Here is a 25,548-nt window from a genome sequence, read left to right as displayed (position 1 = left end):
TATACATCATATATACATATACATATATACATATACACACAGAGACGATGTTGGTTCTTCTTAACTGGAAGATGGGGGCATTGAGTTCCCAGAAAAATGAGTGAAAACTCTCTGTGTGTGAATCACAACATGGGAATTCAGTGATCCCTGGCCCTAGTTTCCTTTTGTATCGGCTAACACACACCACCATACCCACAAAGGCATGCTTAAAGACATAAGCAGGGAAGTTGAAGCCTTTCCTAGGACAGCTCCCATCATAGCACAAGTGTTGGGACTCATCCAAAGGCAGCTGACTGCCTTGATCTCAGAAGGGTCTGGGCCCCTGAGCTGGCCAGGCCACACTGTCTGAATCCGTTTTCACCTCCATCCTCTGGGGGCCAGCTCCGCAGCCTTCTTCCATCCTCTACTTGAGCATCCTCTGGAACATCCTCATGCTTTCCTGCTGCCTCTCCAGCTGGAGCATCTGCTCTGGCTCCTGCTGCTTCCCAGGCCCCTCAGGCAGGGGGCTCGGTCTGTTGGCTCCCAGGCTGAGGGTGAGGCCACTGAGGCCCTGTACCAGCGTTTCCCAGGAGGGAGGGTTGGGAGCCTTGTTCCCGTCTCCACTCACCCCAGCAATGCTCGGCACGTGGCCCTGGCACCGGAGCTGATTCTGAGCTCTGTCACCTGAGGGAGAGCCTCTGACATCCCTTTCAAGCAGGTAAGGTGCCATGTGATCCCGGTGCCAGCGTCTCGAGTGTCTCAGGAAGACTTTCTTCCTCTGAGGAAAGCCCTGCTTTTCCCAGTATTGCTGCCACAGGGCCTTCTTCTCTCGGGCCTGTTGCTGGAGCAGTCCCTCTGACAGAGGAGCAGGGGCAACTGAGCCAGGGCTGCGGCAGAGGCTCAGGCCACTGAGACCCATCCTTAGCTTTTCTGAGGAAGAAGGCTGAGAGCCTGCTGAGGCCTCTTGGGAGCTTGTCACAGTGGCCATGCAGGAGGGCATGGAAATCGACATTGGATCCCATTTCTGCAGCGGATCCATGGGGCTCTAGTCTGAGCCCTGGTTCCAGGAGGAAAAGTGAAGGTGGAGACTTGTGGAATAACTAGGCGATAGCCAGGAGGAATGTGTGCAGCCGGGAAAATCCAGACTGTAACAAGAGGTGAGAAGAGAAGAAAGAAAGCCCATGATTATTCATCTCACTTTGTCTGTCCCTCATCTTCAACATGGGGCCACCTCCCAGGCTTCTTCCGAGGGTTACACGAGATGATACATGTCCAGAGAGCTTAGCACAGGGCATGGTACATCAACAGCATTCCTGGATGGCAGCTGGAACTCTTTCTCATGCCTGACAGCTCATGAGCAAGGGAGCATATGGCGAACCACATCGATTCTTGCCTCACTCCCCGCCCCTCTCTCAAACGCAACTCAACTGCAATGAATGGACAGTGATCGCCATTCTTCACAGAGGTGTCTACATGAATTCGTAGGGCAGAACTGTTTATGAGCTTACAAGGATTGGAAACCTAGTACCTCACCCGTCTCTGATTTTCACTCCACTGATCATTGGCTTGCCATGCTCTCCTAGAACCTGCTCAGTTGCCTGTGTGAACACTTCCATGACATGTACTGAGATCATAACCAAATTCCCTCCTTGTGATGAGAATGATAGAATCTGGGCAAGGGGCTTTCATTGACTCTGAGATGGCCCTTTCCTGTGTAGGAACATGTGACCTTAGACAAAAGCCTAAAAGTAAACGTTGCCTGCCATTAAGTTTCAGCCACAGATGTCCTGATGTAGCGCTCAGAGCCAACTACTGCTCAACTGCTTGAATATGGTCTTGCCTTTACCTCCTGTATTCCTACACCTACTCATCAACTGACCTGTGAAGACCGTAGCCAAACTCCATTCTTGCACTCTGCAATGCCAGGGTTTTTGTCCTTTCACTTGGGCATGCAAACTGCGTCCCTGAAGCATGTCTGACAGCTGCAAACTGTTGTGTTACACAGAAGTCTCCTCACCCAAGGGAAAAGCAAGGACCGTGAGAGGCAGAAAGTAAAACCAAAGGGGTATTGAACAATCTGGGTAAAGGTGGCTTCAGTGAAAGAGAGCAAAGTCTGCTTAGTTGTTCATAGATTCGGACATGGGAATCACATGAGTTGGCCATGCTCTGTCCCAAGTGACTGCATGTTCTGCACACTTGAGAGACAGAGAACTGTGGAGGCTGAAGAAGGCAGCCTTCAGGACGGCTGCCTATGTTAAGGCATGGGGGATAACTGAAGAAAGACATTCTGCACATTTGTTCACCTGTGTGTGTGTGGGGGGGGGGGTGATCAAGTTAAGCTTGCTACTGCATGGAAGTAAAGAAACTGATTCCAGGAAGGAGATACTAAATAATGTCACTGGGCAGCACTGCTAGTCAGCTGCCATTCAATCTTGCAGCCTCCTGAGCACGAGATTCAGGAAATTCCAAGACAGCCAGGGATGTCAAGAACGGAGGGGTGAGGGAGAAGGAACGGAAGTGAGGGAGAGACTTTGAGAGAGAAACTAGTCCCGCATTGTTCATCGAAGTCATCAGAAAATATGCCACTGCTTTTTCACCTCCTCTGGACTTGGTTTTTACTCTTCTATGCAGTCACTGAAGAAAGTCCCTGGCACAACTACAAGGTCATTGTCCTTTCCACTCCACTTCCCTCTGCTCATCCAACTACGAACGGCAGCCATCATCACTGCGAACATGGTTAGCTTAATGATACCTGGTGACAGCCCATCTTCAGCACAATGGTTTTCTGGACTATGTCTTCCCTCTTGATGACCAAGGTCCTCCTCTCAAGATATGCAGAATGCTTTGCGTACCTTTCTCACCCAACATGTCCGTTCCTGGTTCTTCCCTGGAGACAATGGTTTCATAGGAAACCAAGTTACTCTTCAATCGCCAACTTGCACTTCCCCAAGGCATGGATCTCTCCACATGCATTATGTCCCTACTGCAGAGGAGCCCTCCTTACCAGGCCGATGAGGGCCCACCCTTCAGAAAGATAACCATTCAACAACTCAACCTGACACACCATGTGTTTTCAGGGTCTCTCATGTTTCCACCTCCAACAGAGGAAGAGGCAGGCTTGGCTGGGTGGGAATGAGGGATGCAGAGTGCACACTGCTCTCATTTAGCTATCCCACAAGAAACTGGAGGAGGGAGGCCATGTCTTTGTGTGGGCAGCCAGGTGAAGGCTCATCTTTGCCGAAGGCTGCTGACACCTCCATCCCTGCAGTGTGACTAGCTCTAGTCTATACTGGAGACCAGGTTTCTGGTGAGGGCGCTCACATTCTGTCTACTGCTCAGTAAGTGATATTCATGGGGAACTTACAGGTGCTCTAGGAGCTGAGCTGTGAACTCATATGGATCCTTTTATTCGGGAGGCAGAGTATTTGGGGGTTGCAGATATAACGCTCAAAAAATAAATATTTATTTGGCTTTGGTCTTGATGCATGAACAAAATTATGGTCTATCTCAGGATCAGGTAGCACAGAAACCAAACCAAACAAAGCCACCCCAGGATATCCGAGCATGTAACAACCTTTGCATTGCCAGTTATGGGAGGACTAGGAATCCTCTGGGATAATGTGGAGGGCTGGTGTGGGGGTTGGAGCAGATTCTGGGTACACGGACAGTGTGGTTGAGGGTTTTGAAGTGGGAAGCAGGGTGTCACAAGATGAGTCTAAAGTGGTAGCCGCTCACACTGCTCCATGAAGCAAACATTGTGGGGCAAGGGCAAGGGTTTGGGCACAGTACTTTTAAAGCAGGGCCTAGGTTGCTGTGGCTGCGGACAGAATGCCAGTTCCCTCACTATATCCCTGCACTTCCATGGATATTTTGCACCATTCCTCAATTGTGTTCAAAGAAGTATTTCTATAGATGCACCCAATCATACAGAGAATTCTATGGATTTGAACAGGAGAATAATGCCCTTAAATTACTCGTTTAAGAATTCAATGGGACCTCAATATCTCGTGATGGGGTTAGAAGTGACGCCAACAGCCAGGGTGGGAATCTTTCCAAGTCCAGCTGAGACAGGCTGATGGGACACTAGTGAAGCTGCAGCTTACTGGACAAATTCTAGGTGGAGGACTGAAGAGAGGACTTGTTGGGGTCCTGGTATTGAGGTTGGATGAAAGGAAAGAGCAAGCCTGAGAGCTCTATACCTATTGGGACAGTAAGATCTGTTTGAAACTGGCAAGTGGGAGATGCTCTCGACTGGCAAGCTCTCAAACTGACAAGGTCTCTCTACCTGTTGGGAGGGGATGTTAATGATGTGGAAGAAGAGAAGTTCCAGGCCAGCCAGGCATATGCATTTGAAGCCTCTTGGCTTCACTCAGGGCTAGTGGACAGCCCTAGTGAGAGGAGATCACCAAAAACTAGGCCTTGAAAATGCCACAATGCAAATGTCAGGTTTGCCAGTTTGTTAAACTAAGAAGAAAAGGGCAAACGGAAATGAAATACAATGGGTGACATAGCCACACCATCGTTTAAGGACAGCAATGTGGCAGCATAGTCTCATGTCAGTCCTGTTGTCCCCCTTATTTAAGGAAACACGTCCTGATGACTGAGTCTCTCTAGACGACTTTCTAAATGGTCTTATTAAATAAGAAACACAGAGCCAAATATAGGGGTGAAAGCCTTAGAAATTAGGGAAATAGTGAGAGCCACCAGCAAACCTTAACTCACTATGGCACCTTAGCTTCCCAAGAGAGCTACTTCCTGTCTACTCAGGCTTTTATTGCCTTGCTGTTCTGCCCTCTCATTGGCTCTTAGCCCAGCTACCTCACTTGCTGTTACTGCATGTCTGTACAGACCTCCAGGTCTCTGTGGTTGGTACTGGGATTAAAGGCGTGTGTCACCACGCTTGGCTGTTCCCTAGTGTGTCCTTCAACACACAAGGACCCTTCCCGCCACGTGATCGAATAAAGGGCGTGTTCTACCACTGCCTGACTTCTGTGATTACCTTAAAACGCCTTGCTATTCCCTTTGATCTCCAGGCAAACTTTATTTATTAACATACAAATGAAGTATCACCGCAAGTCACCCTAGTGTCCTTACCTACAACAGTAGCTACCCTGTCCTGGAAGCTCAGTGCTGGTAGATGATCATCTCAAGTCAGATAACAGGATTTCGGTGGCCCTGGGGTGTATGCGGGCGTCCTTTACCTGAAAGCAATGAGACTAGGACAACTGCTCCACCACCCACTGCAGCTGATCCATCTCGAAAGCCTAATATGTCCTTATTAACTTACTAAAGTTCCATGTTCAGAACATACAGATTTAGGCATTCATTTAAACCCTTTTATGAATTTATTCTTTATTTTTAATTTTTTATTTCAGGTCTCACTTGTAGTGTAGTTTGGCCAGAAACTCACTATGTGGCACAGAATGATCTCAAATTTCTGGCCATCTTCTTGCTCTGCCCTCTCTGGGATTATAGGAATTGGCCACTATGCTTACTGAATGTGTGTGGATGTGTCTGTGTCTTCCACACTTATAAACCCGCTCTCACATGTGTGCAAGCTACATGTGTGCAATGTTTGCCACTTGGCCTGGATCTCATTAGGCAGCCAAGGCTTGCCTCCAACTCCTGATGCTTTTGCCTCTGCCTCCCAAGATCCTGCCTGAGAGACTTGCTGACACCCATCTGCCTATCTCTAACACATATCAAGGCATCTAGGTTCTTAAGCTGAAAATGGAGAACATGGCTCCCCAGTGTAGGGAAATAAATCCCCATTGCTCACTACTGGATTCTTAGTTCTCTGCCTAAATTACACGTTTCTCAGTGAGGATGGGGACATTCTGACTGATGGGGAAAAGCCTGCCCTTACTACACTTGACTTGAGCATTCTTCTTTAAACTCTGGATAAAAGACTCCAAAAGTTGACCTCCAGTAGTTCCACACAATGTGCTCCCGAGTTTTACCCTTGTAGGTTCTCAGCAGCAGCCAGTCCCCTCCAGATGACCAGATCCTAGCAAACAGATCAAGCATGTCACTCTCCATCCAGATTGAGAACCTTCACCACTTGCCTCCTATTACTGCCTTCATGAATGGGATGTGCCACAGTCCATTTGCCAATAGTGGCTCCCCAGGCAGTGTTTCAGCTTCAGACCTTGTGGGTCAACTGCCTTTGGAAATTAGGGTTTCAATTGTAGGTTAAACTGGACTAATGCCTTTCTGATTCATCTTCCATCTGATGAGGCCCACAGACTTACGTAGGTTCTCACTGTGGAGATTCAGTCTCTGACTTTGACACGCCTAGAGGCATGGACTCTGTATAAAATGCCATGTAATCAGTCTGAGGCATTAGGGAAGCATATCACATAATGAACATGGGCCTAACTGCAGCATGCTGTAGAGCATACCCAACAATCATCACATGACCACAAGAGTATCAAAGAAAACATCATCCTGTTCATTACTGGATGCTGCCATTCAATACAAGACTGTTAGCATTTGAGTAAATGAGGCCACTCAGAGAGTTGAGAAATCACCAAGCATGTGTCAAGTCAACGTCAACAATGAAGGCCCTCAGAACATAAAGGAGACTTAACTGACCATGCTTAAGATGAGCAGTAGGAAGTCAATGTCCAGTCCTGGGTCACAGGGATACCACCAGATCAAGCATTGTAAAAGATAGTGGTAATGAAGGTTATGATTGCATCCGTCCAGTCCTATTGGTTGAGTAACTTACCAGCATGTTGTCGCTGTGTGCTACATCACCTCTTTACGACTTTCTACTAGCAAGAAAGAAGATCCAGTCTGATCTCATACTTACATTGACTCCTGAGAGATGCCTACATGGGAAATACATTCCATAAAACTTGTGGACACTTTACTGGGATTTTATTTATTTGTGTATGTTTACTTTTGTCTGTACATGGTATTGAACCTAGAGCCTGATATAGAGTAGGCACAAGCTATTACTGGGCTTTACTTACAGCCTTCTCTTTTGAAATTTTCTTTTGACATAAATTCTCACATCCTCTACACAGGCTATCCTTGAACTCAGTCTGTAGCTCTCTGCTTTAGAGCCTGTCATCCTCCTGCCTCAGCCTCCCAGCTAGCGGGAATTACAGGCATCCACCAGCAGGCTTGTGTTTTCATTTCTATTTGAAGGCAAGGCCTTGGACAACTTTCCTCTTCCACGAGAAGAAATGACCAGTACAGTTTATCCCCAGAGGGCCGTCAATTATCAGCTCTTCCTTTTTAGCTTCATTTATCCTGTATGTGCTATGGTGTTTTGAAAATTGACAAGTAAATTTAATTGCTCAACAGGAAATCTCAGCATATAAAAATACAGTGGCCAAAAGTGTCGCAAAGGCCAGTCACTCAGGATTGTAACAGTATTGGACCTCTCACAAAGATCAAGAAAGTGTGCCATGTTTATGCACCTGGTCCCTATCAAACTCTCTTACTTTAAAGAAACACACACACACACACACACACACACACACACACACACACACACACACACACGGAAACTCAGACTGAGAGGTCCACCTTGTTAAGAATTCTGGATCTCTGGCCAGGTACCAGGCTGAGTTCCAGGAATCCAATTGATGAGAGAGAGGAGAGATTCTGCAGGCAAGGGACGTCGAAATGATGATGGGAGGATGTCCAGAGCTGACTGGCCACACTAGTGGAAACCCATGAACTGTGGACTGGTGACTGTGGAGCCCCCATGGGAATGGACTAGGCCCTCTGGACATGGAAGACGGTTGTTTGGCTCAAACTGATTGGGAGGCGCCCAGGCAGGGGGATCAGGATCTGTCCCTGGTGCATGGGCAGGCTTCCGGGAATCTGGTGCCTGTAGTGTGACACCTTACACAGCCTTGGTGCAGTGGGAAGAGGCTTGGACCTGCATAGGCTCAGTGTGCTGGGCTCTGCTGACTCCCCATGGGAGACCTTGATTTGGGGGATGTGGGGATGCAAGGTGGCTTGGGAAAGAGGGATGGTGGGTGGGAGGAGGGAAAAGGGGATCTGTGGATAGCATGAGTAGTGTGTAGAAAATTTCTTAATAAATAAAATAAAATAAAGAATTAAGGATCTCCCCCCTACCCGCCCTTGTCTTGGTTCATATCTTTAACCATTTCTTCTTTTTAGAAACCATCCTAGCCAAAATTACCCGCAACTGCTCCCAAGCATTACAGGATAACATTTGTTAATTAGAGTCAGCTCCAAAATCTGCCTCAATTGGTGGGGATACAAGTAATCTTAATACACAGACCTCACATGATGTGGGAAAATGATGATGATGTAGAGAATGGCACAAGACTTCAGAAAATCCTTTAACAGTTAGAGTTTAATGGAGACCTCGAAGTGACCTTTGTCTCAGTCTGTTCTGTGTTGTGGTCAAGTAGACAGAAAAGGATTCCCCAGAGGAAATGATCTAATGATCATGTTAATCTGCAGCAGGGACCATGTGCGAGTAAGTAGAAAGGATAGCATGAGGATTGTGATATCATGCAGGTGACTGTCATGTCTCTCAAGTGAAAAATCACAAAGTGAAACCAGTGCCATCTGCCCGTGGCCCAACTGAGGAACTTCACAATAATGCTGGTGATAAGACATCCAGGAAGGAATATATAAGAAACTCCTCTGCTCATTTGGACTTGTCCAGGGGTCATTCAATGGGTACAAACAAGTCCACCATAAAGTTTGTCCCTCAAATTCCTTCTTGCGTAACTTGAGTCAAGATATCCCTCTTGTCTGTGGCCATGAGTAGACAAGCCCATCCTGACTAAAGACATTGAATTGCTCCATGCATCAAGTAGTAGTTGTGTATGAAAAACCACCAGGAGGATGTGGGTATCAGGTCAAAGTTCTTGATTTGGAGATGGAGGGAGTAAAGTCAGGGAGAGAGGGAGGGAGAGCTAGAGAGAGAGTGAAGGTCAGAGATGGAGGGAGACAGAGTGTGTGAGAGAGAGGCAGGTGGGGCAGACAGAGAAGTACAGAGCAGAAGAGAGGAAGGAGAGACTGTTGTCATTCTCTGGTCCACTGTAAGCATCATGGACGGCATCACTAGGCTTAAATACTGTCTAGTTGCACAAGTCAATGAGTGGACATCTCCTGCTGAAGTGTCTAGAATCAATAGGCCTTGCCTAAAACAGCCCATCTACATTAGAGGAAAGCGAGCTTGTACTAAGTTGAAAAGACCCACTTTTCAACTCTGGTGTTCTTTCTCTGCAGTTGTGTGCCTTAAGCTGCTCATGGACTCCTGTCACTTTCTTCAGGATCTGATGGACAGGTGGATGACTTTTGTCAAGGTTCCCTCCCTGCTTCTGACTTCTAAAGCTCACCCTACTTCTGTCTCAAGGGGTGTTGGGAGGAACTCACTGGGGTGTAGCCCATACTAGATTGTTCCTAGAGGCCAGTTAGGTTCTTACTCCCTAAAAACAAGCCTCATATCACCCTTGGCGAAACCTTCTTTCCTTGTTCAGCTACTTGATTCTTCAGTGGAAAAGGATCCCTTCTCTTGCCTGCTGGTTACTTACAAAATACTTGTACTTTACACGAGGGACATTTGTGGAGGGTGAGATTCCACCATTCCAATAAGGACTTGGAATCTGTTAGGACATAGGCTGGTGATAACCAGTTAAATAACTTGCAAAAGACAGTAAGGTGTTGACACAGGACAAGAGATGAAGCAGGCAGATTTCCAGGAGTTTGAGTCCAGCTGGAGGTACACAGTCATTCCAGTTCCAGCTTGGTCACATGGTCAGAGCCTGACTTTAAACACAACCCAAATAAACGTCTTAGAAAGATCAGATATGATGGCACAAGCAGTGAATCCTAGCGCACTGGAAGCAGAGGCAGGCTGAGCTCCTTGTGTTCCACTAGCCCACCCTGCCCCAAACAACTGTATGGATTTTGATGATGTGAGATGCCCTCTTCCCCGTGAATGACTTGTTATACAACAGACAGTCATCCCACCCAGCTTTACAAGACCTCTTGAGTCAGATATCACGTCCAGTAGCTTAGACTTTATCAACATTAGACATAATAGATGGAACTGTAAGGAACAATACATAAGAGTTCACAAGTAGGGTTTGCACTTAAGCCACGGCATTGCTATGCACTTCTCTGACAGAATTACAAGTGCTTTGCACAAGGTCTGAAGGGCACACACTGGAGCATTCAAGGAAGAAGGCTTCTCCCTTGGAATACAAAGAGTGCAGTTACTAGACACAGGCTTCACATTTACAACTGCATGGGCTGACATTGGCACCATTGTAAGTAGAGATTGATTTCTGTAGAACATCTCCCTTCTGAGGAGCGGCCCTGTCATTCATTGCAGAATGAGAACCAGTCACATTCTCCCTCCTACCCAATGCTCATTACCGGTTGGTGTTGGCTCGTTTCTTCTTGTTGTTTCTTCTTTCAAGTTTTAATGAAAACCACACATTCTTTTTTGGACCACTTAGCTTTTCAGGAGTCACATTTTAAAATGACATTTAACACAGAGACCCTAGATGAGTGACTTGGAACCCAACCCGAATTGAACATATAAGTCATTCAGTATCAGGAGAAGTCCTCATGTTGCTATTTTAACATGAACTGGACACCAGACTTGACAGAAAACATATAAAACTGTCATGAAGGACTGCTGAGGAATGTTCTGTATGGCAAATGTGTTGCTAATTAGTCAATAAATAAAACACTGGTTGGCCATTGGCTAGGCAGGAAGTGTAGGCGGGACAAGGAGGAGAATAAAGCTGGGAAGTGGAAGGCTGAGTCAGAGAGACACTGCCAGCTGCCAAGATGAGAAACTGCATGTGAAGATGCCGGTAAGCCACGAGTCACGTGGCAAGGTGCAGACTTATAGAAATGGATTAATTTAAGCTGTAAGAGCAGTTAGCAAGAAGCCTGCCACGGCCATACAGTTTGTAACCAATATAAGTCTCTGTGTTTACTTGGTTGGGTTTGAGTGCTGTGGGACTGGCAGGTGAGAGAGATTTGCCCTGACCGTGGGCCAGTCAGGAAAACTCGAGCTACAAATGGCGCCCAACGTGGGGCAAGAATTTCCACCTAAAACCTGAGAAAAGATTCTAAAATGGAGCTAAAAACAGCTTCCTAATTGTCTCTCTCAAATGAGCAGCAGCTGCTGGTTTAAGCTACTGGTGGGTTCCTAGTGTCCACGCTTGACCTGCAGTATGGCGGGAGTGAGGCCTCTGCAAGTGGCACATTAAGCTGCTTGGTGGATTTAGACTTTGCTAGTATAAAACAAAAAAAAAGGTTTCTGGACTACACGCTGCTTGGCTAAAAGCATAGACTCACGATAGCTCCCAGAGCTGGTGGTAAGCATACCATCCCCATGTTGGGAAGCTGAGGTGGGCGGAGCCAGCAGCCACAGCTGCTGCAGTTTAAAGCAATTGCTTCACAATAAGACAGATTCAGATGTAATAGTTTACAATATGTGTAAAAATGTACGTAGGCTTGAAAGAGAGAGAAAAAGGAATATATACAGTTATATAAAGAAATAAATAGTTTTTTAAAAATAAAGTCTTTAAAGAAACAGTAAAGGTAGTATAATAAATAAGCCACGTAAAAATGGATATTACACAGAGAATCTGGATTGTGTTGTCTTTGGGATTTGTAACTGAAGAAAAACATTTGATCATAAAAGTTGTTGAGTTAAACCAATATGTATATTTTAAAGATACCTTGACTTCAAAATTTGGATGTAAGGATATGTTGCTTTGGAAAGGAGGCTCTGCTTTTATTTCCACAGAAAGCCAGAGGCTATGGACTTGTTCAAGATTAAGATACATCAGGTTTGACCAGCCAAGACCCCCTGAAAGGTCTCCGATGACACCATGGCCCAGATGATCCAACATCCAGAATGGTTTCAAGGCAACTGGCTCAGAAGATACAGCCTCATGGACTATTCCATAATCCTAAAATTTTCTTTGCGTCCCCATAAGATACAGCGCCCCCCTCCAGCAGGAAGTAGTAAGAGAAGCTACGCCCAAATTCTCAAATTATATGTAATTTTACTTTGTTAAGGTTAAAACATTCCTTTTTGAAAAAAAAAGGGGGGGAAGTGCTGTGGAATGTTCTGTATGGCAAATGTGTTGTTAATTAGTCAATAAATAAAACACTGATTGGCCATTGGCTAGGCAGGAAGTGTAGGCGGGACAAGGAGGAGAATAAAGCTGGGAAGTGGAAGGCTGAGTCAGAGAGACACTGCCAGCCGCCAAGATGAGAAACAGCATGTGAAGATGCCGGTAAGCCACGAGTCACGTGGCAAGGTACAGACTTATAGAAATGGATTAATTTAAGCTGTAAGAACAGTTAGCAAGAAGCCTGCCACGGCCATACAGTTTGTAACCAATATAAGTCTCTGTGTTTACTTGGTTGGGTTTGAGTGCTGTGGGACTGGCAGGTGAGAGAGATTTGCCCTGACCGTGGGCCAGTCAGGAAAACTCAAGCTACAAAGGACCTTTTGAAATCGCAGTGGTGGAGCAAAACAGTAAAAGATTACAAATGCCCATTGACCTCTTACTGAAAATACAGACAAAAGCCAAGACTGCTTTATGTGAATGCCATTGCCTTTTATAAACAAGGGAGGAGGAGGCCTAGGTGATCATGTTGAAGATTGTCCTCTCTGCTGTCGTTTGTATAAATGAGCTTCCTTCAAGATCTGGTTAATGTGGGAGTAAGGACCATGGTCTTGGCCCAATGCATCGTCCTCCTGGGAGAACTCGGGGACATCGGAGTTAAGTTCAGCGATGTCCTGGTTTAAGCTGCTCTTTGGAACACTTTCTCTCTTGGTGTCATCGATGCTGCTGTGGATCTTTTCATTATCATTGCTTGATGACTGGAAGGAGAAAGACAGAAGGAGGATGGCTATTATGATACTGTCATCATTTCCTGTTCGGCTTGAAGAATACTGGCATCACACTCTACAAAAGGCTTCACAGTCTATAAAGTGCAATCACTTGGGTAGCTCATTCCTTTCTCACAGCAGCACCATCGCTCAAGCTGGGGTTAATGGTACCCATTTGACAGACCAGGAAAGAGATGTCCCACAGGCCCAAAGGCCAGTCTCTGGGAATGTCAGGGAGAGGGTTCAAACACAGGCTTTCTCACTCCAAATGCCTCCACATATCCTCTGGCCCTGTTTGTACCGTGCATCCCAATTACCTGCACCAGGGAAGTGTGCTCCCAACCTCCAGGAGAAAGCAGCAATCAATGCTGCAGACTGTGATAGGGATTTGATGAAACAAGTAAGATGGAATGCAGGTCCACGTTCCAATGTGGCAAAGAAATGATGGGGAAAGCTCCATTTACATATATATACATGCACAGGTACACACACAAATAACAGGATCTTTCCACACCAGTCCCCAAGAGTGGACATAAGTGTTCTTCCTATAGCAATTCAAGGCTCCACTCATATCTCCAAATGCCTTTGATAGTTTTAAATGACAGCTGTATGCCAACACTCAGCATTCCTAATATCTGACACCCCTTGGTCTCCTGTTTGTGGTTCAGTGTGCTTTCTGTACTGCGTGTTTGCTCCTAATACTGTCTTTCCTGGATAGAACTTCACTCTTTCTTACTGGTGATACTATGTGGGGTTCCCTTCCCACACAAAAAGTGTGTTATTTTGGAATTCTGTAGACTAGGGATGCAACTCAGTGGTAGAATATTTTCCTCACATGCACAGAACCTTGAATTAGAGCTCCTTGGGTACAGGAACACACACTTGTGCACACACTCATGGACTTGTTGTCTTTAATCTTAATACTTTCAAAGGGGGAGGAGGTGATCACAGTGACCCTTTTCTGAATTGAAATGGTGAACAATATTGCTATTGTATGTCTTTTTTGTTGTTCTTGTTTTTTTGACAGGGTTTCTTTGTCTAGCTTTGGAGCCTATCCTGGAACTCTCTTTGTAGACCAGGCTGTCCTCACAGAGATCTGCCTGCCTCTGCCTCCTGGGTGCTGAGATTAAAGTCGTGATCCACTACCGCCCAGCAGTATTCTATGTCTTATAAGGACATTTTTCATGTTCGTAGCTATAAGAATGACAGAAACCAAGATGTGTCGTCATTCTCAGGTCATGTGGATCGCCTTATCTCACTACATCACCCACAGGTATCATATGGCAGTATATATGCAATGAGATTCATGCATTCAAAGACTGTCCGTGAGAGACACAGAAGGCAAATGAATCTATGTGTAACTGTCAAATAGCTTTCCATGGATCTAAGGGCTATGCTTGTGAAAGAGGTTTCAGAGGAACCCAGACAAACTATACCTCTTCAAGGCCTCCAGTGGAAAAATCTAGATGTAGCAATTTTACTGTATGTTTTGCTTATAAACACTCAAAAGCCAGGTAACCTATCACATTCAATAAAATCACCCAGTACACAATCTGGTTTCCCTTAGGTAGATATACTTTCTTGGTTGGTTTGGTGTGGGTTCTTTCTTTCTTTTCTTTTCTTTTTTTCTTTTTTTCTTTCTTTCTTTCTTATTTTTTTCTATCTTTTTTTTTTCTGCTGGACTATATTCTGAACAATATGGCAAGTAGGGGAACCATCAGAAATGGGAGAATATTAGGTTTACACTCTTGTGTCATGAAGATTATAGTATCATATGAAGAGGGGATATAGTACATTAAGGGGCTGAGGATATGGTGACATGGATAGAGAGCTCACCTAACACACAGAAAATACTGGGTTGAAGCCCAGTTTAACACACCAGGTGCTGAGAAGCACTGGTGTAGAACCAGGTAGAGTTTTGGAGGATCACAATGTGAAGGTTATGATCATCTTGAGCAAAATATTCATGTTGAGGTGAACATGAGCCACCTGAGATCCTGCCTATGAGAACTTACAGAAAAACTCACAGCCCTGAATGGAATTATTCAGAGCCATTGTGAAGAAAACAATAGATGACCAGCCTCTCATTTCTAGTTGACATAAAATTTTTACTCACTTATGTAGAGGCATCATTATTACAATAATGTTCATTGATGGTTTTTACAACTTCAGCATCTCAAATATTAACAACCAGAAATCACTAAACAGTTTTTATAAGGGAAGTAACTGCCAGGGCATATTAGCACATACCTGATATACCACCACTTGGGAGGCTGAGGTAGGAGGATCTGGAGGTCAGTCTGGATTACACAGTGAGTTCCAGGCCAGTCCTAGCTGTGTACCAAGTACCTGACAAAACTGAGACCCAGACAGGTAGACAGGCAGGCAGACAAAAAAAAGAATGAACGACAGAAAGAATGCCAAAGTAAATTCAACTAATCTAAATGAAACTGCTTTTATTAATTAATTAGAGTCTTCAGGCCCATTTCTGGTAACAAGGATGATACAGTCCAGAAGACATGCATAAAAATAAGATTATAGAGACTGAATAGGTTGTGTTTTTAAGTGATTCTCTCTCTCTCTCTCTCTCTCTCTCTCTCTCTCTCTCTCTCTCTCTCTTTCTCTTTCTGTGTGTGTGTGTGTGTGTGTGTGTGTGTGTGTGTGTGTGTAAACTCAATTAAAGAAAAGAGGCCAAAAATTTGACAGTGAGCAAGAAGGAGGGGTATATGAAAGGGTCTCAAGGGACAAAGGGAAGGGGGAGACGATATAATAATATTATGATCTTAAAGAATAAAATAAATGACTAAAAGAAAGAATGAAAGGCACCTGCACCAGCCAGTGTAGGACAGGCAGAATACTAACAGGCAGAACAAGAGATCAAGAGTGTGAGGAAGATTTTGAGAGGCAGACACATGATCATAAGATGAGGGTTTGTGGCCCCTAGGGAATTTCTCCAGCCATAGAAAGCACAAGAACCGTCATGGCAAGAACATGTGGATGCCTGGGGTTTCATGCTGAGAACTCCATTGAGCTGAGCAGACAGATATTCTAATGGACGGATGGGAAAGGAGGACAAAGAACTCAGAAGCCACCCTCACAGTTTTGCAAAGTATCCCCAAACAGGCTGTGCTCATCTTGATGATGTTGGCAGAAACACAAAGGAACATGCAGTGATACCCAGAGAGTGGAGGAGGAAAGAGTCGCTGAGAGCTCTGTACATACACAGGAGAACATCCCAGCCACTGCAGAGGACTCCTGGCAGGGTAAACATACATTCCCGGGATTGAGGTTAGCAGGCTCCCCAGGTTGAGTTCTCCAGTGTAAGCTATGGCCAAGGAAGGGGCAGCTGCAGAAAGTGGGGTGCAGTGAGCAGCTGTAGAAAAGGAACTGCCAGACAGATGGTGGCAGGGATGCAGACAGCAGCTTAGAATCACAGGAGAGAAGGAAGACAGCACCTGGAAGAAGGATGGCCGGTCTCCAGGCTTCACAGGAGGTGGAAAGAGACCTTCAATTGGCTAAAGACAGTAATGACGGGAATATGGAAACGGAAGCCATAGGGAACATGCTATCGTGGAATAGCATCACAAACACTGAATGGAAATTCATGTATATTCGTGATATAGAACTGGATAATGCTTCCTAAAGTGAAAAGCGAGTGGATCCACGATTTTTCTACCTTCAACCCCAGCTTTCTGTGCAATTCTATTCCTATATACCTGAGAGACATTTGTTTCTGAACCCCAATAGTGTAACAAAATTCACCCTTAAACCCGCTGTACCCCTGGAATTACATGCTGTTTTTTACTAACTGAAACTGACAAGCCCAAGCATGCCCACTGCAGTCTCTAGACTAAGAACTCCCAAAGGCTCCCCACATTTGCACTGGCGGCCCACCTTCTATGATCTGTCCAGAACGATGCACACTCTCTTGAGTCAGAAGACTGTTGAATCACTACTACTTTGTTAATGAGCAAGGGAATGAAGGACATTCATATCTGAAGTTCTGTGGGCAGGTAGGGGGCCTGATCCAGGCTCTCTGAAGACCAGAAGGTAAAATGGGGCCAGACCTTGAGTTCTAAGCTGTATTTCAACTGAAAAATTCAACCTGTGATACAAGCTATGTCGCCTCATCTGTGTGAAAGAAGGGAATGGATTTCAACAAAGCAAAGCAAAAATGTCTAGGAAAGCCTCTCCTGCAGAATACTCATGGACATGATTATCTTCAATCCACAACTCAGCTTCTAACGTGATCTTGCACATGAGAGTGCTTGCCATACTTGGGCATGCTCCATGGACAAGCGTCCTTAAAGTGTCTACAAGCTATTAGGCCATCTTTGGCCAAGCTCCCCGACCCCATGCACACCCATCCAATGAATGTATCTCCAAAGAAGGTCATTTCAGGGGTACCCGCTTTGCTTAGGCTTTGACAACACAATTAATGACGTCTCTTTGGCTCAGTAAGGAACTCAGAGCCCTCAATTGCTCTGTCTTCCAGATCATACAAAGAAATCAAGAGTGATGGAAATGGCCCCCTACTCAGTTCATTTCTGTTGCGGTGATAAAACACCCTGACCCAAAGCAACTCAGGGTTGAAAGTTTTTCTTTGGCTTACAGATCCAGGTTTTCATCCCTTACTTCAGGGAAGTCAAAGCAGGAATTTAAGAGCAGCATCTCACCTCCAGTCAAGAGCAGAGAGAGAAAGCACAGGGATCCTTGCTTGATTGATGGTTTGCTTATAGCTGGCTTTCCTTTTCTCCTATACATTCTGGATGCCTTGCCCAGGGAGTGGCTCCACCTGCTATAGGTTGGCTCTTTCTACATTCACCAACAATCAACACATACTCCATACACGAACCCAAAACTGATGGAAATAATTCCTCAGAAAGACTATTTGAAAGTCAACGAACTGAACAAGAAAATAACACTGAGTAAGGTCACGAAATCCCCAAAAGGACAAACACCACATCTTTTCACTCCTATGTGGGTCCTACCTTTGATTATTTTGTGTTGTGTGTGATAAATCTTTTGGACCCTGAAGGCCTCTCTGCTGTGCAGCAAACTAAATCAGACCAAATTGGAAAAGCCCAGGATTAATGGGTGAAACGTTCCCAGGTGATTCCCGGCCCCTCAGAGAGGAGATGGGGCTGAGAGATCCAAAAACCACCTGTCTGTTTTCCTGGATGCAGCTTACATACCCTGTGGGAATGGTCTTGAGCCTCTCTGGTGGAGAAGCTTTGTTTGGCTGACTTTGAAGGGGCTGGTTTGGGGAAAGAGATGGGGGAGGGGAGTTGAGGTGGATCTTCCACCAGAACATTCCAGACTCTATGGGTAAAGGGATGCCAGGGTGCCAGGGTTTGAGGTACAGCTCCCACCCAAACAGTGTGCTTATCCTGGAGTCCATTTGGAACCCAAGAAAGTAGAAACAGGCCATTGGGTTGGGGGACGTCAGCTTGAAAAGATGGGAAATAGCAGAATACTGGTAAAACGAATGTAGAGAGCAGAAATCCTGGAGTTTGAAGGGTTCTAGCAGTTTCTGGAGTGATGTGAATGGAAAAAGGAGGGGTTAGGTAAGGGCTAACCAAAATGAAATGTGCAGAAAAAAGCTACATGAGAACCCATGGCCTTAGACCCCAGGAAAAACATATTTAACAAGAGGATGTGGTGGAAGGCATATGATATGAAAAAATGTGAGGGGAATACTGGGGGTTAAAGTTTAAGTGAGAATAGGGGCAAAGGAATGGAGAAAAGAAGGCAGGATGTGGACATTCTAAGGAAAGCTAAGGATGTATGAAGAAGCTTTATGTAAATGTACTCTACAGTATAAAAGGTCATACAATGCAATTTATTTAATGATTTGTTTATCCTATGTGCATTGGTGTTTTGCCTGCATGTATGTCTGTGAACGTGTCAGATCCCCTGGAACTTGACTTAAAGACAAATGTGCAATGTGGTTCTGGGAATGTGAACCCAGATCTCCTGGGAGAGCAGACAATACTCCTAATGACTGAGCCATCTCTTCAGCCCCCATACACACTATTCTGAACAAGGATACTGCATGTGGGTGAACAATGTTATTCCCAGAAGCTGTAAGTCATTAAGTAAAATTTCAGCACGGCACATAAATTACCTCCCTATTGTTTGGCCAGCCTCAGAGGTGACCAAAGAATGAAGGCTATTGCCATTGCTCTTGGTTGCCCAATAGAACAAGATGGTAGGACCGTGTAGCCAAGACACTATACACTTCTGTTGCAGGTCACAGGGAAATCAGTCTTGAACTCACCAAGAAAAACTCCCAGCTGGCTAATGTCCACAGTACCAAGAAGGTATATATGCTGGCTGTCGCGAGGGAAAAGACATAAGTGATCTTACCCATTGCTGGACCCTGCATGGTATAATACTAGCCCGCCAGGCATGATGAATCCACTGGTGGAATAGTTGCAGTTCTGTGCCTGGGGCTAACCAATTCTTCTCCTGATTGGGTCTGAGGCCTGCTCCACATGAATGAGTGTATGCCTGGCACTGTAAAGATAGTCAAAACCTATTATTAGTGAGCCCATAGTTCCTCCAAAGTGCTGGGGGTGGACTTACTGTTGTTCTGCTAAATGGTTATGTTGTTAAACTGCCTTCTGAATATTTTTGTTTGCATGCATAGGTCTGCATTGCTCTCAACACTGGTTTCAGAAGCTTCTAGTTGCAATGAGTAGTGGTCAATGTAGAAACACATAACTGTTCAAAGTGCTGACACTAAGCAACTGTGAGTGCTCAGCCACAGAGGGGACATCTACACCACCTGCCCCTGCCCTTGGGCTCAGGGAATATTGTAGATGAGGAGGCAGAAGGAATGTAAGAGCCAGATTACAGGGAGGAGTGCTGTGAAACACTGTCCCCTGGTTATGGTATGGCTCTTGCACACGGGAACTCATGGTAGTTGTGGTTACCTGAACATGATGAAGCCAGGTTAATCCCCTGGGAGGTGCTCTTGTGGCTGAATCTCTAGCTAAGGAGCTATTGGCCACTGATGGCTGCTGGAGAAGGAAGAGTCATTTCTCTCTGGGTAGATGGCCCCTGGTCAGTTACCTGGGACTCAGTGGATGACCCCAAGGCTCTGTGCACTTCAGAAGCACTAGCTGGACAGAGTGAGTTAAACAGGTACATGGATACACAGTGAAAAGGAGGCTCTGACATTTAGACCGATATTGGTTGGAGGAGACCAGAGTAGAGCTGCAGGGAGAGACTGTAGGTGAAGATGATCAAGAAATATCATATCCATGCATGACATTTCAAAGAATACAGAAGAGTATTAAAAAGAGATCCTCCTCTCAGGGGGTTCCATGTCCTGTGAGGCTGGCAGTTAAACTAACCAGCATGGACCACAAACTGCTAACACCAGAAAGAAATGTAAGAGGCTACCAAGCATTCCAGCAGACAGCCTAACTCACCCAGCCTAAAACAGTGGTGTCACAAAGAGCTGTAGCCCCAACAGTTGGGGAAAATCAAGGATGCACAGAAGTCTAAGTGGAATAGGTGTGAGGCCCTTAATGTATTTTTCCTATTTGTCTTACTGCTGTTTCCTTGGAACTTAAGCATTAGTTCCCATGTGATCAATAGCAGAGTAGAGGTCTAGGATCAGTACTAGCGACCCACAGCTCACCCCACACTGTCCATTTCTTCTTTTACTCAGCCATCAGGACAACACTGTGAAGCCATTGTTCTTTATCAGGAAGACAGACATGTACCAAGGCTTTTGGTCTTATGTTTGCACTACCATATCTCACACCTTCGTTCCAGGGAGCAGATTTACACGGAGGTCTAAGGATGCTAACCTTGGAAACAAAGGCCAGTATTCATATTTAGGTGACCATATGCAACAGAAAACTCAGTGGGTCAACAACACTCCTTGCTTGACTCGGGTAGGTCTGGGTACATTTTATCCAAAACCTACCTGTGTTTGTGTCCCAGAGGAAGGCACATGTTGATAAGCCTTTTATCTCTTGTTCGGGAAAGGAAACATTGAGCCATACTTACTCATTACCTGATGAGACTTGTCCAGAAACCCTTTACAACGCTCCCTCCTCACTAACTTATGCTTCCATCCAAACCATGCTGCGTTACCACTTACTGGTTGTTAAAGTGAAGTCTGTTGAAGTTGAAATGCCAGCTCTTCAGCACAAGCATCCCTAAAGCTTTCCCAAATCCCTTCACACAACCCCCACTTGGCTCTTAGGTTTTCAGGGAGAAAGCCAGAAGAGCACTGTAGCCAGTAGCATGCCTCTCTGTTCTTGCAGTTTATTTCTGTCCCAACCGTAGAAGGGGTTCGATTCTCCCTCCCCATTTGCAAGGTGGAGGAATTTCTGGAACCCCATTCCTCCTGGTTGTGCTTGGGAAAGCCTCTCTGTCAGCCCTGTCTCTGTTCTGATGCACAGTAAAATCACGCTTATGGCAATACTTAAAATCCTGCTCTGCCCCAAAGCCATTGCAGCCAAGGAGAAGACTTTCCCGAGGGCATCTGGGAGAGTTCTCTTGCCTCGTGGAGATGGAAATGAACACCACAGAGCGGGCAATGAGTCAAGTGGAGAAGCTTGGGTGGCCATAGTTCCTACCTCTATAGCCTGCGGGTCCTGGAAGGCCTGGTCCTTCTTATTCCTCTTCGAATGACGGGGAAGGTGGGGGTCTTCCTTATTGTCATCTCTTCTCCTTTTCCTGCAAAGAGTTTTAAAGGGAGAGGAACATCTGTCATCATTCAGCAACTGATCTTTTGGGTGCTTAACTTTCAGCCCTGTGCTAATACCCAAATCCGCAGCCTTGTCTGGGGATGCACCAGTCAGAGCTGCTCTGATGGATTCAGATTCTGCAGGCAGATGGCACTAGGCAGTGGAGGAAACATGTCAAACAGGAATTCTATGTATACCCAAAGCCCAAGTTCAAGTTCCCAATCAGAATCTTAATGTGAACCACTGCTTGGGGCCAAAAACATAAAGATTTTATGATCAGATGTTAAAACTCTACCTGACCAGCCCCATTGTCCACTGAAATAACCGTTCCAGATTGTATGATTTTCGGCTCTGCCGTAGGGCAGCTCTCAAGCTAGGTGCGGCTTCTTTCGTCTGTTTGCTCTTGTGTCTCTTCAGCCAGTGGCTAGGAACAGACACTTCCTGTGTACTGTCAGATTATTCCTGTTGCTATAGCAACAACTATTATGTCACTGTAGCTACTTCACTGCCATCATGACACTGTGGCTGACTACTTCCCTGAAACTGAGTCTAGAAGTGTTTTAATATTTCATTCCCTTACATCTTCCTCCCATGCCCTCTTTCCACATATAATTAGTTTGTTATTTGACAGTATTATTCTTGAATATTCCTCTTAAGTTATTATAGGAACATTCTAACATCAGCTATTTCATTAAGATAACTCCTATATGTTTGATTTGTCACACATTTGTCTGAGTTCACTTACTTTCCCTAGTCTTTAATCTTGCTTTAGTGTCTGAGAGAATACTTCATGGACAGGTATCCCATTTAGTTTAAATACTTTTCAATTAAACATTTTTTTTAAAAAAAAATTAACCTGAAGCCGAGTGGTGGTTGTGCATGCCTTTAATCCCAGCACTCAGGAGGTAGAGTTAGGTGGATCTCTATGAGTTTGAGGCCAACCTCATCTATTAAGCAAGATCCAGGACAGGCACCAAAACTACACAGACAAATGCTGTCTCCACAAAACAAAACAAAAAAAGTTAGCCAGAATATAAATGCAGAAGATATACCTAGACAAAGAAGTGTTTACACACATTTCTGGCAGAAACTATTGCCAGTTACACTTGCAATTTTTTCCTAACTTATCTCTTTATATTGAATGAAATTGAAGTGGACAATAAACTAAATTGTAAAAACACCCACGCTTGTTGCACTTGTGATTTAATGTAAAAATTTCTTTAACAAAAAATATTTCATATGGTGAAAAATAATGAGATATTGCATGTCTAAATCAAATGATATCATCATGATACAGATGCTATATGCATAAAATTATTCAGGAGATTTGTATATATTTTTACTTTGTAAAACAAAATAATGTATCTTGTGTGTGTCTTTCCTGAGGTATTTGTACAAAGCACACTCATTTTACATAGATTTAGCTGCATGTGGAAAATGAAAGACTTGTGCAATCTGTTGAATTCTTCAATCATAAGCTTTCATGCAAAGGGATCATGTCCACAATCGTAAGATATGTTCATAAATTAATGTATTCAATATAGTTAAAAATTAAAGGTACGTTTATATGTTTATATCTCTGTGTGTGTCTGTATGCAGATACATGTTATAGTCTATGTGTGGTAGTTGGTAGACAACTTGTTGTGGCTGGTACTTTCCTACTTTCACATGCAATCTGATCTGAAACAGACTATCAGGCTTGGTCTCAAGGGCCTTTAACCACTTTTATCATTCAATAATTTCATTCATGCACATAATTTTCTCTGATCAGATCTACCGTAAAGTTTGTCTTTTGTTCCTCCTGCCACCTTTCCCTCCCAGCTTCATGTACTTTGGAGCATCCTCCTGAGACCATGGAATGGTGCCTGTGTATGGGCACGGGTTTAAGATCTTCTACTGGAGCAGGGGTCTCCTCTCAGGAACCAAATCCCTAACAAAACTGGATTCCTCCCCAATAATCGTCTACTGCTAATAGCTCCTCAGCTAGGGGTGTAAACTCAGGAACTGCATCCTAATCCACGCTGAGATTTTTCCCGGATTGATCCTGTGAATGTGTTGTGCATGTGGTCACATCTGCCTTTGCATTCATGTGGGCCACAGTTGTGTCATGTTGAGCAAATGAATTTTCCCTGAAAACATCCACCTCTGACTTTTACAATCTTTCTTTCCCTTCTTCTCTGACAGTCCTTGAGACTTGGAAGGGACAGATTCATAGCTTAGATGTCCCATTTGGGGAGAGTATCCCAAGTGTCTTATTCTTTCAAGTTGACTATTGAAGATTTTTGTGTTAATTGCTATCTACTGCAAAAGGAGGCTTTCATATGACTGTTGAGAGATGAAGTAATGTATGGATGCAAAGAAAAGTTAGAGGGATGTTTAATATTATTTCCATTATGCAAAGTAAGAGTACTAAATTCTCTTTAAGGTGAAACAATTTAGAGACCTCTGGCTGCCAGTACTTCGGTTGGAGGATTATTCCTCAAGGATTTCACCCCCAGTGTCAGTAGGAAAATCCAGCCATTACAATCCCTGATTTTCAGCAGCAGCAGCAGAGAGGACCAGAGCTAGGGAGCACTCCACATCCCAAGTTTTACATTTCTTCCTTAGGATGCTCAGTTCCTTGAGGTTAACATCCCGGCTCTAGGGTCCACAGTGTTGAGACACTCGGCCCCTAAGAGGGGCTATTGTCACAGGTCCAAAACCTAGACTCTCAAGACCTCTGGCCCTTCCAGACTCCTGGAACCCTTCCAGGGAGGTGGATCCCACCCTTTCCGTCTCTGGCTCCTCACAGCCTTCTGTCTTTCTTCAGCATCAGTGATCACTCTCTTCTGTCTTTCTGTTGTCCCCTATTGCATCCTCTCCTTCTGCTCCCCATCTTTTCAGCCCCAGCCTGTCTGTCCCAAGAACTCTTCCACTGCCCCCTTGTTGCCACTGGTGCTACCACAAGGGCTGCTGCCTCTGCAGGGACAGCAGATGCTGCTTCTAGGAGTCTGCCGTCTCAGCTGCCATCTCCTCTTCAAGCTACCAGCTCAGCCCAGGGGGTCATGAAAAACAAAACCCCAGAGTCCAAATTGGCAGAAAAGACCACAAGGGAGTTCTTCTAATGGACCTAACATTACAGCAGCAGAGGGCAAGCTGGCACAGAAAGTGAATCATGCTGCCAGCTCATACAGCAAGAATGGGGGTGTGGCAAATGCCTTTGCATCAGTAACTTCACAACCCTTCATGCTGATGGAGTGTTGTGAACTGCACCCATGGCAGCCATCCCACTGGGCCACCAGGGCAAGTGTTGCCCTCTGGCCTGGGTGAAATGGCTGCAGAGCCTGAGGTGTATACCCAGGGCTGTGATGCCAACATGCAAACCCATACAAAAACCTCTTCAAGCTATTTGAGAACACCCTGTCAGGTAGAGCACCTTCTGGAGCTGGAGATGGTATGCACATGCCTTTGCACTGCAGTGTGCTCAAGGCATATGTGCTCTGTTCCAAGACACCAGGATACAACCAGGGCATTTTGGCAGGCTTCCAAATCAGAGCCGCTTAAGGCTGACAGGCACAAGCAGACAGACAGCCTGTGACAAAGTCCAGTGTGAGAGTCTGAGTCACACACAGAGAACATTCAAAGGAGGTTACAGTAGAGTCAAGGGACACTCCAGATAGCACTAACAGTTCCAGCATTTAACAGCACTGAAAATTATTTAACAATGATAAATGGGGCTTAACATCCCGGGGCTGGAGTGAGGGGCGGGTCCCTGTGATCTGTCGCAGAAGGACAAGCATTACTTGGCATTTTAACCATAATTGATTAAAAGTAATTGGTGTGGGCTGGTAGCAGTAAAGGACAGACGTTTTAACAGAAGACAGTAAGTGGGGTAGAGTAGGTCTAAGAGCAACCTAATGTGTAAAAGGACATCTAAAGAGCAGTGGGAAATGCAGCAACCACTGTGTCTCCTGTTTTCTCTGCTTTGTCCAGTTAGATCACAGATAATAC

General features: G+C 45.1%; 1 protein-coding gene across 1 annotated transcript; it reads right to left on the bottom strand.

Annotated features, from left to right (window-relative positions):
* Positions 1-403: 403 nt before the first annotated feature.
* LOC131898757 (protein FAM156A/FAM156B-like) lies at positions 404-1,117 on the bottom strand. The gene has a single exon (XM_059249941.1). The coding sequence runs from the start codon at positions 1,016-1,018 to the stop codon at positions 404-406; it is 615 nt and encodes a 204-aa protein (XP_059105924.1). The 5' UTR covers positions 1,019-1,117.
* Between the last annotated feature and the right edge of the window lie 24,431 nt (positions 1,118-25,548).

The sequence above is a fragment of the Peromyscus eremicus genome, chromosome X (genome assembly GCF_949786415.1).
Source record: "Peromyscus eremicus chromosome X, PerEre_H2_v1, whole genome shotgun sequence".
In the NCBI taxonomy this organism is placed as follows: domain Eukaryota; kingdom Metazoa; phylum Chordata; class Mammalia; order Rodentia; family Cricetidae; genus Peromyscus; species Peromyscus eremicus.
This window is presented reverse-complemented; position numbering and strand designations above follow the sequence as displayed.

Excerpts from the sequence above, each read along its gene's own strand:
- LOC131898757 (XM_059249941.1), bottom strand. The coding sequence starts at position 1,018 with ATGGATCCGCTGCAGAAATGGGATCCAATGTCGATTTCCATGCCCTCC.